A 13,323-nucleotide genomic window follows, 5' to 3' on the forward strand; every position below is an offset into this window, starting at 1 on the left:
CCCAACTTGCTTTTTGGTCATGGTGTTTCATTACAACAATAGAAACCCTAAGATGGTTCCCTTGTCTTTGATGTATAGATGTTAACAATTGTAATATCCTCTTGGTAGATTTTTTCTTTGATGTCCTTCCCTATCACTTCTGATTAGTTTCAGTTTGAGGTCTATTTCGTCAGATATTAAAATACCTACACCAGCTTCCTTTGAATATCTTTTTCTATCCTTTTACCATGAGGTGATATCTATCCTTAATAATAAGTTATATTTTATGCATGTAGCAGAAGGACGGATTCTGTTTTGGAATCCATTGGTATTTTTTTTTCCAGATTTGAGTCCCTTGATGTTGCATTATTAATGAGCAGTATTCGTTGATTCCCCTATTTTGTTGTCGAGGTATGCCCCCACCCACATCCTTCTTAATTTGCTGGTCTAATATTTATTCTTCATGTTTTCTTCGGTATGGGTAGAGTCTTCAGTTTGAGGTTTTCCTTCTAGCACCTTCTGTGGGGCTGAATTTATAAAGAGACACTGCTTAAATTTGGTTTTATCATGGAATGTCTTTCTCCATCCAATGTGATAGGAAGTTTTGCATGGTATAATAGTCTAGACTGAAATTTGTGGTCTCTTAGAGTTTGTAGAACATTTCTCTAGGTCCTTCTGGCTTTTGTAGTCCTCATTGGAAAATCAGATGTTATTCTAATAGGTCTGCTTTTATATGTATTTTGTCTTTTTCCCTTGTAACTCCTAATATTCTTTCTTTGTTCTATACACTTAATGTTTTGATTATTCTGTGATACTGGAAATTTCTGATCCAATCTATTTGGTGTTCTATATCCTTCTTGTAATTTGATAGGCACCTCCTTCTTTAGGTTGGAAAAGTTTTCTTCTGTGATTTTTTAAAAAATATTTTCTGTGCCTTTGACCTGGGTTTCTTTTCCTTCCTCTGTTCCTATTATTCGATTTGGTCTTTCTATGGTGTCCCAGATTTTCTGAATGCTTTGTGCCTGGATTTTTAAAGATTTAACATTTTCTTTGACCAAGGTATCCATTTCTTCTATTCTTTTGCCTTCAACAACTGAGATTCTCTCTTCTGTCTATTATATTCTGTTGGTGAGGCCTTCATATGAGTTTTTTTATTTGAGTGCATAAATATTTCATTTCCAATTGTCCCTCAATTTGGATTTTCTTTATTGATTCTATTTCTACTTGCAAATCTTCAATTGTTTTCTTCATTTCACTCCAATGTTTTGTGTTTTCATGGATTTTTAAGAGAAATTTATTTCTTCTTTAAGGACCTCTTACATACTTACATATTCATAAAGGCTATTTTGAAGTCCTTTCCTTGTGCTTCAGCTATATTGCATTTCTCAGGGCCTATTGTAGTATGGTTGCTTAGCTTTAGTGGAGACATACTGTTCTGGCTATTTTGATTGTGTTTTTATGCTGGGTCTAGACATTTGGATTTAGGATGATTATAATTCTAGGTGCTGATGTCTGGTCTTGTCTTTGTTAGGTGGGTGTTCTATTCCTTGGTTTCTGTTGCTCTCTGGTTCTTAGGACAGTGTGATGGCTTTGAGTTACCTCATAGGAATCCTCCTGAGATCCTGCCAGGTATGGCCACTGAGGGTTCTGGATAGAGTGTGTTTTATTGGTATTGGGAGCTTAATACTTAGAGATGGAGATGTGCTAGAAGTGAGGAATGCTGAGGGGAACTACAGGAGGAATAAAAGCAGGGTGTACCACCAGTATCTGCTCAGACCTGTGGGAACTGGGGCAGAGAGAAATGAGAGGCTACATACAGCAGTTGATCTGCTACAGTGTTGGGAATGAGACTGTGGGGTTGAGTTTGAAGGAGAGGAGGTGGAGTGAAGATCTGAAGATTACCTACCGACTTTCCTGGCTTATTTGCGTCCCAGGGAATGCCTATGGAAGCTAGAGGCTGAGACAAAGAAATGGGGTAGTGTGGGCAGATGTAGAAGATCTTCGTGATCTACTGAAGATGGGAGCAGAGAGAAAGGTGAGATGGCAATAGGTGGTTTACTACAGAGCTCAAGATTTGACTAAAAGAGAAGAAGCAGAGTGAAAGTTTAGAGATTGCCAAGTATTGCTGCTCTTAAGTCAGTTAAAACTAGAAAAACTGTATGGTTGAAAGGTGTGAGCTACAAAGTTCAAAATTTTTGAGTGTTAAGTAGTATACTATAAAGTAGGAAGTCGGAAGGATAACATATACTAGTATTTTGGCATGTTATGAAAGTCATAAGGTTTCAATGACATTATTATTTACCTTAAGTTTCATAAATTCTCTAATTGCAAAACAAATTCATGGATCCTTGCCTTTAAATAATATATAATTATTGTAATAACATAATAAAATGATAAGAGTATTTTATGTAACAAATCCTAGTGCTGGCATTGGTAGAGTGCTTGTCCTCCATGTCCTCTATTCCCAAGGCCCTGGGTTTGGTCCAACACAACACACACACATGCACACACACACACACACACACACACACACACACACACACACACACACACAGATACACACAAATAACAGGAAATCCACAGGATACAGAATCATGTACCTGAAACTGCTTAATTATGTGCTTCCCAGTTTAATCCCTAAGAAAGCTGATCAGGAATGCATTAAGTCCTATTTACAAATGAGAATGTTGAGACCATGCTTTGACAAATGTTGCTTTATTTTTCTGAAAGTTTTTTCTCCTTAAAGTTCTGTATACACTTATCATACTAATAAACTTCCAAATCTCTTCTGATCTTGGCTCCATCTTGTGCTACATGATAGCCTGGCAGAAAAGCAAAAGGACAAGCAATGCAAAGAAACAAACATGAAAGGTGTTTACGTTTTGGTAGTAGTATTTGAGTCATGCTGGAACCAGAACTCCCTCAAAAGAAGCATTAATCCATCTTAAAGGCCCCACCATCCCTAGGGATACAACTTCACATGACTTTCAGATGGGACACAGCATAATATCTTTGTATCAAAGGATTTTCAACATACAAGTGAATTTCAGTAACAAGCATATGAATGGACCGTTTGTGTGGCATTCTTTTCCCCTCTTAGTTATAGCACAGTAGTTTTGCAGTATGGGACTATCCTCACTTTTTGCTTGTTTCTTCAATGTCTCATGCCATGTCTTTACTTGCTTTCCTAAAAGTATCAAACTTCTAAAATAAATGTACCATAAGCTTTGGAGTAATTTTTTAAATTTCTTATTAGATATACACTTAAATATAGTATATAAAAAAATCACTATCAGCTGGGCGGTAGTGGCGCACGCCTTTAATCCCAGCACTTAGGAGGCAGAGGCAAGTGGATTTCTGTGAGTTCGAGGCCAGCCTGGTCTCCAAAGCGAGTTCCAGGAAAGGCGCAAAGCTACACAGAGAAACCCTATATCAAAAAAAAAAAAAAAAAAGAAAAAAGAAAAAACCAAAAAAAAAAAAGGAAAAGGAAAAAGAAAAAAATCACTATCATCTTTAACCTAACTTTTTGTCTTATGTTCTGTTTCTGAATGAGTGATATTCTTCCCTATAGTTGCCGTCATTCAGTCTCTTCTCCACTTTAAATACAGTGTAATTATTAAACTCTGTATACTACCTAGTACTCTGATCGGTATATTTCTTCCTCCAATATGAATATCCTTTATTAGATTTTTTCTTACTTGAATTTTAAAATTGTATTTTATATGTATGGGTGTTTTTTCCAAATGTATGCCTGTATACCAAATGTGTACAGAGATGACAAAACCCAGAGGAGGGCATGGGATCCCTTTAGACTGTGATCCACCATGTGGGTGCTGGGAATCAGACCCAGCTCCTCTGGACATTCAACTAGTGCTCTTAATCACTGAGCCAGGACCCTTCACTCGAGTTTTTATAGCTTATCAACTAATTTCACTGCCTTTAGACTTTCAACGATTGTTTTAGTTAGGGTTCCTATTGCTGTAATGAAACACCATGACCAAAAAGCAAGTTGGAGAGGAAACGATTTATTTGGTTTACACTTCAGCATTATTGTTCATCACTGAAGGAAGGAAGTCAGGAGAGGAACTCAAACAGGGAAGGATCCCGGAGGCAGGAGCGGATGCAGAGGCCATGGAAGGGAGCCGCTTACTGGCTTGCTTCCCCTGGCTTGCCCAGTCTGCTTTCTTATGTAATCAAGGATCACCAGCCCAGGGTTGGGACCACCAGTCCAGGGATGACACCACCTACCATGGGCTGTGGCCTCCCCTTTTGATCACTAATTCAGAAAATGCCTTACATCTGGGTCTCGTGGGGGCAATTCCTCAACTGAGGCTCCTCCTCTCTGATGACTGTAGCTTGTGTCAAGTTGGCACACAAAACCACCCAGTACAACGATTAAAAAAGAAAAATTATAAAGTGCCTAGAAATAAAGTTTCCTAAAAACAAAAATAAAGTCTTAATAGCGAAAATTGTAGAGTTGATTGAAGCTTGAGTGTTCCTGCCTGGCCCACAGTCAGGACAAATCTCTATCACATGCCAGTCCCACAGCTGCTCAGACCCAACCAAGTAAACACAGAGACTTATATTGGTTACAAACTGTATGGCCGTGGCAGGCTTCTTGCTAACTGTTCTTAAAGCTTAAATTAATCCATTTCCATTAATCTATACTTTGCCACATGGCTCATGGCTTACCAGCATCTTCACATGCTGTTTGTCATCGTGGCAGCTGGCAGTGTCTCTCTGACTCAGCCTTCCACTTCCCAGCTTTATTCTCCTCCTTGTCCCGCCTACACTTCCTGCCTAGCCAATGGCCAATCAGTGTTTTATTTATTGACTAATTAGCAACACATTTGCCATACAGAACATCCCACAGCAGTTGATACTGAAAAGAAAATAAATGGAGTAAGAGGCCATGTTTATACGTAAGATAAGCAGATTCTAAAATTCATCTGATAAAGGTCTAAGACAGTTTCAAAGAACAAGGGGAGAAGAATTTCCTCACCTGATATTTGGGCTTAAAGCAATTACATGCTAAGAAAACAAACTAATACATAGGTGGGAATTTGATAAAATTTATTTGTAATCCCATCAACACTGCATAAGCAGTATTGAATACAGTAATGAGGTATACTTGAAAAGGATTTCTGTAATTTAATATTTTGCCATTTGTTATTCTTCCTATTTGGTGTGTTTAATCAGATGGCTCTGTAATCCCAGCACTCAAGAGGTAGATGCATAAGAATCAGAACTCTAAAATTATTCCTAGCTACAGAGGTGTTTAAGACCAGCCTGGGCTTCCAGAGACTCTTTTCAAGGAAAAAAAAAAGGGGGGGAGGGTTTGCAGCTGGAGAGATAGTTCAGCACTTTACAAGCACAGACTGTGCTTTCAGAGGGTCTGATTTCAGTTCCCAGCTGAAGGTGAATCTGATGCCTCTGGCCTCTGAAGGCACCTACACTTGCATGATACATAATTAAAATTAAATATTTTTCACAACAAAACATATCTGTTTTAAATACCTCAGTATGAAAAGTAAAAATCTTATGAGATAATCTAAAAATTATATTATAATAAAGAGCTTCTAATGCAACTAAAACATTAAGTATAAATTTAGTGTGTGATAAAGATACCAAAAGAGAAAAATATATAAGGCTATGTCATTTACATATATTTATTGAAAGTCTAAACACATTAAATAAAAAGATAAGTTCGTGATTTCCCTTAGGAGAGGGTTAAGAACTTAAATGGGCAAGGACTTTCTTGTACTTAAAAACAGGACAACTATTTGGTAAAATAATCAACATTTATATTGCTTAATGGCTAAATATATATGTGTTGGTATATAGTCTGTTCTTATTTGTATCATTGAAATATTTCATATTAAAATGAAAAACAAAATGCATCATAGTCAAAAGAAGCAGGATACTAAGTCCTAAAATTCTAAAATTGGAACAATCTATCAAAAGGCTGGAAGTATGGGCCGGGCGGTGGTGGCGCACGCCTTTAATCCCAGCACTCGGGAGGCAGAGCCAGGCGGATCTCTGTGAGTTCGAGGCCAGCCTGGTCTACAAAGTGAGTTCCAGGAAAGGCACAAAGCTACAGAGAAACCCTGTCTCGAAAAAAAAAAAAAAAAAAAAAAGGCTGGAAGTATATCCAAACTATGATTTTTTTTCCTTTTTTTTTTTGGTCTTTTGAGACAGTTTCCTCTGTGTAGCCCTAGCTGATGTGGAACTTGTTTTGTCGACCAGTCTGGCCTTGTACCCACAGACCTGCCTCTGCCTCCTGAGTGCTGAGATTAAAGGTGTGTGCCACCGTTGCCAAGCTGTGATTTTTTGTTTTTCGAAGGGATTTGCAGAACAGTATTCCAGAGCTATTTATATGTAAGCACTACTTCTTCAACCAAACTAATCCTGACTGTAGCTCTGCATTGTACATAAGCAAAACAGAAATGTGTATATTAAAGAAAGCAAGAAACTATTAAAATACTTTAAAGGTTTAATGGTGATAATTGATTTATCTAGAATCTTCAAAACTTGATAATTAAATAAATCAGATTCTTTGTGTGACTTTTCAAATATACACAAGTTTATTTTATCATATCCTATTTAACTCCATATTATTTTTTAACCAGATTTCCTGCAACTTCTCCGCTTAAAACTCTTCCACAAAGACATACAGAAATCAGGAAAACGAAAGAGTACTCTTCCAAAGATAAAGACAGTATTTTTAAATTACGAAACTTATCTCGTAAAACTCCTAAGAAGCGTGGATTACATTTCTCTCAGGTAAAATATCCTTTTATTAACCATTAGTTTAAATAGCATTACCATGTGTTTGACAATAAGACTATTAAAAGTAAATGATGCTTTAATATTTGAAGCCAAAACTGAAATCTCCTACATTACAATCTAAAATAAAATTATGTGTGAATGTGTTTGGAACCTGCAGAAACAGTGTTGAATATAGTAATGAGGTAAAAATGAAAATGATTGTTGTAATTTAATATTTTGTCATTTGTTATTCTTCCTATTTGACATGTTAATCAGATTTCCACCACTGTGATAAAACACTTGAGACTCAATCTCCAAGTAGGCAAGTTAGACCTTAGATTTCAGAAGTTTCAGTTCATATTCTCTAGTCTCTATTACTTTTGGTCTTATGACAAGACACTGCAATCATAATAAGAGCATGTGTGGGAGGAAGCTACTTATGGAAACTGGACAGTAAAAGAAGGAAAAGAGCCCTGAATTGGGATACCAATAGCTGCCCCAAAAACCTGTTGCCTACAATCGAACTTCTTTGCACCAGGCCCTGCCTCTTAAAGGTTGCACCACCTAGTAGGACTAGGCTAGAGACTAAGACTTCAATATGGGTGTTTTGAGTATATTCATTATCTAAACAATAGCTGCATAATTATGTAACTCTTCAACTTGTCTCTGTCCCTAGACTTTTATAATGACAACCAAACTATAAAGTACCTAGACATGAAGTTGATTTGGATGTGTTAGGAAAGTTGCAAAACTGAAAACCATTGCTATGTGTCCCATTACTTTTCAGACACTTTGTAACTCCACAGTAGACTTTAACTAATAAAACTACTAAGTATGGTAGTACTGTGTTCCCCAAAATATTGTGCACCCTAATAAACTTATCTGGGGTCAGAGAACAGAACAGCCACTAGATATAGCGGCCAGAAAATAGTGGCACACACACCTTTAATCCTAGCATTTCAGAGTGAGAGATCTGCCTGGATCTATGTGTGTTCAAGGCCACACTGGAAACAGCCAGGCATGGTGACTCATGTCTTTAATCTCAGGAAGTAATGGCAGGGCAGAAAAGTATTTAAGGTGTGAGGACGAGGAACTATAGCCTGGCTAAGCTTTTAGGCTTTTGAGGAGCAGTTCAGCTGAAATCCATTTGGATAGTGACTCAGAGACTTCCAGTTGGAGGAAACAGGATTAGCTGAGGAATTGGTAAGGTGAGGAAGCTGTGGCTTGTTCTGTCTCTCTGATCTTGCAGCGTTCACCCTAGTACCTGACTCCAGGTTTGTTTTTATTTAATAAGAACTTTTAAAATTCATGCTACAACTAAGTATGAAAAATCCTGCCTCAATAAATAAATTAGAGATCATTCAAGGAAGACAGCTAATGTCAATTTCAGTTCTACACTCACAAAAAAAAGAAAGAAAGAAAAAACCCAAACCAAACAAACAAAAAATTCTGTGTTAAAAGTGTTCAACATTCCTTTAGTTTGAGTATAGGCTGTAACAAACCAATTTTTTTTTTCTTAAGGAAAATACAGAAAACATAAATAATGAGAGGATAGTTAATGAAGACCAAGAAAACTCAGCTGACAACAGAGAAATAAGCCAGGAAGATGTTGAAGAAGTTTGGAGATATATTATTATGATCTAGTAAGACAAAATTAAGCTATAGTTAAGATTCTGAAGTATGTGGATTATTGATATTTTTCATTCAAATATGTAAATGAATAAAAACATTACTTTTAAAAACTTAGAATTTAAATATGCTTGTATGTTTTCTAGTAATTAATTTTGGTGCAGATCCAGTACACTATAAGAAAAGTTCCACCTTTTAAATTAAAGTCATCACTAGTTTGATAATTTTATTGGATTCCTCTGAATTTTGTTAAGTATATATGTAAAAGTATACAGTAAATATAATCCTTGAATTTTTGTTAAGAAAAAAATAAAGTACTCTGGTAGTTTTGTTTGTTACAAGTCATGCTTACATTTATATTCTATTCCTTTTATTTTATAAAGAAAAATTATTCATACTCTTCTTTTTAGCCTGCAAACCATTTTAGGTGTGCCATCCATAGAAGAACTCATAAACCCAAACCAAGTAATTCCTCAATATATAATGTACAACATGGCCAACACAAATAAGCATGGAGTGGTTATGCTACAAGACAAATCAGGTAAGCATTTAGAAAAGAATTTGGAATCTTTTCAAACTTGGTAACCAAAGTTGTCTTTATAGGGAAATGTAGAGACCTAGATATATAAAGTAGAACCCTTTCCAAGGCCACACATTTAGTAATAAAAGTGGAATTTTAAAAAATAAACATTATTCATGCTATCATAAATTTTTTAGTTGCTAATGTGAGTTAATACATGACTTTAGAAAAATGACAAGGATAAGCATCCAAAATGTAGACAAAAAAATTATTAACAACACTTGTGTTAAGGGCCTACAATGTGCCAGATATTTTGCTAAAGATTTAGGATTGAGCAAGCTGGATATGGTACCAATTTAAATATTTTAAGCAAGCCTTGGTGTAATAGTACTCTTGATATTCAGACATAGTTAATTTTGGTCAGAGGCTTCATCTAAATCAGTAATAGTCACGTAGCATAGCAATAGAACTAAAGTGGGGTAAAAGAGAAGTAGTGGAGCAAGTAGAGAATTAGTTTATATCCAAACCACCCCTTCCCATACAGTTAATTTTTTTTGTTTGTTTGTTTGTTTGCAATAGGGTTTCTCTGTGTAGCTTTGCGCCTTTCCTGGAACTCGCTTTGGAGATCAGGCTGGCCTTGAACTCACAGAGATCTGCCTGCTTCTGCCTCCCAGTGCTGGGATTAAAGGCGTGTGCCACTACCGCCTGGCTATAATTAATTCTTGATTTGTGGTAGCTACTTGTTTTATGTATTGTAGATAGAATCAAACTCTAGATATTTATAACTTTTTAAATTTTTTGTATTTTAAGATATTGATCTGTCCTGAAATAGTAGTTAGCTCAGGTGATAAAAGCCCTTGGTGCTAAGCCAACTATGACATTTTTTTAAAAAAATACTATTATAAAAACAGTATGACTTAATATACATTCTTTGCATTTTTGTATCTAGAGGATCTTCCACACTGGGTATTATCTGCTATGAAGTGCCTAGCAAATTGTAAGTTAAACCACAAATAATGTGTGTGTGTGTGTGTGTGTGTGTGTGTGTGTGTGTGTGTGTGTGTGTGGTATATTATATTGAAAGTATTTAACAAGAATGAAGAAAATATTTAAAATTATGAGTCAAATGATAGTCAAGGAGAATTGACTATGAGCTCTTCATTTTCTGTGCAAAAGGTGATTTTTTTAATTAGAACCTGTCATTTATAAATCATAAACTCATAGGCTTATATGAATTCAAAGGACTCTTAGGTAAAATCTAAACTATAGTGACTGCCACAATGAGGCCTATAGGCTTACTGATGGCAGCTTAGAAATAAAACAGCATAGGACTGGAAGAGATTAAATTAGAAACAAAGTTTCATAAAGCCCATGTCCCTCCTTTTCCATGATAGGTTACTTCATAGAATATATTAATAGAAAATGCTATTGTTAGTAATCTATAAACCAGTGTTTAGCATTTTATTGCTCAATCTTTTTCTCAGTAAACAGTGACAGCTGGTTTACAAAAGTCTTGCTAATTTCAAAATAAAATTTAAAAATTTGCAGAGGTATATGCTCTTATGATGTGTTTATCTAATTATTCTTTACCAATAAAAATCAGGAGTCAGATATCGGTAAGAACCTGAAAGATCAGAGAAGCAGCAGAGCAACCACCAACAACTTCCTATTTCTTCTGCAGCCCCACCTTACAACTTCCTATCCCCTCTCTGCCCACAGTCCTCCAACCTCTATGGTTAATTTTGGTCAGCTAATGGCTAGTTCCACCCTCTGACACAATGCAAGCTTTATTTTCAGAACAAAATCAAAATATCACACACTTTTAAGTCATCAAAAGTTAAAATGTATTTTAGAAATTCTAGTGATGGGGTCATTTTCTAGTTCTTTTAAAGTTAGTATTTTTGAAATTTTAATGGGATTTTGTAAATGTTGACGATTATATTCCTTATTATATGTCAAAATGACAGAATAGCAAAATAAATAGCAATTATATAAACAAGTTACAGAAACATTTTATTCATGGAATTAAGATAAAAAGCCTGAGTTTAAGCATGAACTTTTGAAATATCTTCTCTGCTCAACTGTCCTGCTCTCCTATGACTCATGGTTAACAACACAGATAAGCATCCTCAGAGGCGTTTAACTTCCATCTTTAGGGATTTGTGTCTTCCCTCTCTTCCCAGTTCATATTATACATAAATGATAACAAATGTATAACTTATTGGATTTCAGTTCATTGTAATGTATTTAACTAGAGTCTATAACAGTGGTTATCAACCTGTGGGTTGCAACCCCTCTGTCAAACCTCTGTCTCCAAAAATATTAACATTATAACTTATAACATCAAAATTAGAGTCTTGAAGTAGCAATGAAAATAATTTTATGGTTGGGGGTCATCACAACATGAGGAACTCTATTAAAGAGTCACAGCATTAAGAGGGTTGAAAACCACTGGTCTATATGAAGAATAATCTTGAGAATTAGTCTGAAGAATACTGCCAACAATTTTTTTTCCAGAGTTAAAAATCAGAATTATCAGAACCTTCTGTTAATGCAAAGGACCTAGAACTCAAACCTAAATTAACTATAAATTCTTTGTGTTTATTTATAGTGAACCTGTGTTTTCTATGTTAGAAAACTTACTAATGATTATTATTGTATATAGTAAAGTATTTATTATGTCTGCTTTAGAAAAATACTTAGTTTGGTCTCCATAAAAATCAATATTAGCTTTTAAACTATTATATATGTATGTGATTTGTTTTTTCTTTAATAATTTTGCAGTGTGTATGCTTACAACTTGTATAGTCATACAAAAATTTGGAAACAGGAAAAAAAACTTTATTTGGTTTAGGAAAAAAAGGTTTTTGGTAATAATAACTCTAAAATATAAGTACATATTTCATTCACTAGGAAGATGTTTCCAAGACTCCAATGCAGCTGACTCTTCTGAAGATTTTTATAGGGAAGAGTCCCAGGTTAGAGTTTAGAGACACTAACTTAGAGACCCCATAGGAAATAATTCTAGGACAGTAAGTCCCTAACTTCCCCTTGATAGATTGTAGCCTGTGTACAGAAGTTTATATTTTTAATAGATCAACAATGATTAATAGTCATGATTCTTTCAATAGTATTAAGTCTGAAAAGTAATGATGACAAATTATTGAAATCATTAAGAATTTTTAAAGGATAAATTTATTCATGGAAGTATTGACATACAAAAGATGGTTTAGAAGAATTATTTGTGTTCTATTATTATTCTCTTCACAAAATAAATTACAATGAAATCTCACTAAAATAATTGATTCTTTTAAAATACACCATAAATTTTGCTTTGTTACAGTTTTTCATATATTAAAATAAAATACTAGCCAGAGACTGTTTACAGTGATTTTCAGTGAAAGGATGAGATGTGAGTTGATGAATTGCATATATTGTAACATGAATTGTTAACTATAGCTCCCTCATGAAATACAAGTTTTAACTTATGTGTACTTTTAGTTGTTTTTAAATTGAAATACATTTTTCCCATTTCTTTTGCCCTCTGCTTCCTAGGGCCAAGAAGTAATGACACTAATAATCCAACTTATGTTGGATTTGAACGTGATGTATTCAGAACAATTGCAGATTATTTTCTAGATCTCCCTGAACCTCTACTTACATATGAATATTATGAATTATTTGTGAACATTTTGGGTATGTATGAATTTTGCTTATTATTTAAATTTATTCTATTAAAATTTTAAGTTTCCTTAAGATTAAAGGTCTAAAAACATGGTAAATATGAATGTGGTAAGCTATAAACTATTTCCAAATTTAGTAATACTATAGTTATACTAGTTTAAATGGTTCAAATATGCTTTAATACCAGTTGCCCTGAAATCAACTGTCATATAGTTCTACGTAGTTCTGATACAGCTCTCTAGAGTTAGCACTGATCCTACAAGAGAAAGGCTCAGGTCCACAAGACTATCCTTACTTCTGGTACTGACAACAAGTAAGTTCCCTTTGCTCCCACAGTTGTGCTTAGCCAACTACCAATTAAAAGGTTCATTTGAACCCCTCTGATTCACTCCTGAAATCTTGGAAAGTATGTTTGTTATTTTTGCTTTAAAAAGGATAGAACTCTGGTGTAACAGACAAAGAGAAGAGATTCACATGGAAGGAGTGGGGGATGACAGAGAGTCTCTGTACTATCTCAGGAAAGACACCCTGAACATCTGTGTGTTTATCAACCCAAAGCTGCCTTAGCTTCACTGTTTCAGAATTTTAAGTAGTTCTTTTTTAGTTAGGTATGATTGATGAAGTTATCTTTTTTATGCTATTGAATTCAATCTCCATCCCCCTTCCCTTCCCAAGAGGTTGGAGATAACGCTGATTTGTAGCTAGCCATGAGTTACATTAGCACAAACTCATGTATGTTGAAA

General features: G+C 35.0%; 1 protein-coding gene across 1 annotated transcript in view; it reads left to right on the plus strand.

The window, feature by feature from the left end:
• The window catches only part of Depdc1 (DEP domain containing 1), a 37,508-nt gene that overhangs the window by 7,089 nt on the left and 17,096 nt on the right, over nucleotides 1-13,323 (plus strand). The window contains exons 3-7 of the mRNA XM_052730827.1: nucleotides 6,609-6,762; nucleotides 8,269-8,390; nucleotides 8,787-8,917; nucleotides 9,846-9,893; nucleotides 12,452-12,592. Coding sequence (XP_052586787.1) covers nucleotides 6,609-6,762; nucleotides 8,269-8,390; nucleotides 8,787-8,917; nucleotides 9,846-9,893; nucleotides 12,452-12,592 — 596 coding nt within the window. The remainder of the gene's footprint in view (nucleotides 1-6,608; nucleotides 6,763-8,268; nucleotides 8,391-8,786; nucleotides 8,918-9,845; nucleotides 9,894-12,451; nucleotides 12,593-13,323) is intronic.

This window comes from Peromyscus californicus, unplaced genomic scaffold, assembly GCF_007827085.1.
Source record: "Peromyscus californicus insignis strain IS unplaced genomic scaffold, ASM782708v3 Scaffold_9__1_contigs__length_137607984, whole genome shotgun sequence".
NCBI classification, from domain to species: Eukaryota; Metazoa; Chordata; class Mammalia; order Rodentia; family Cricetidae; genus Peromyscus; species Peromyscus californicus.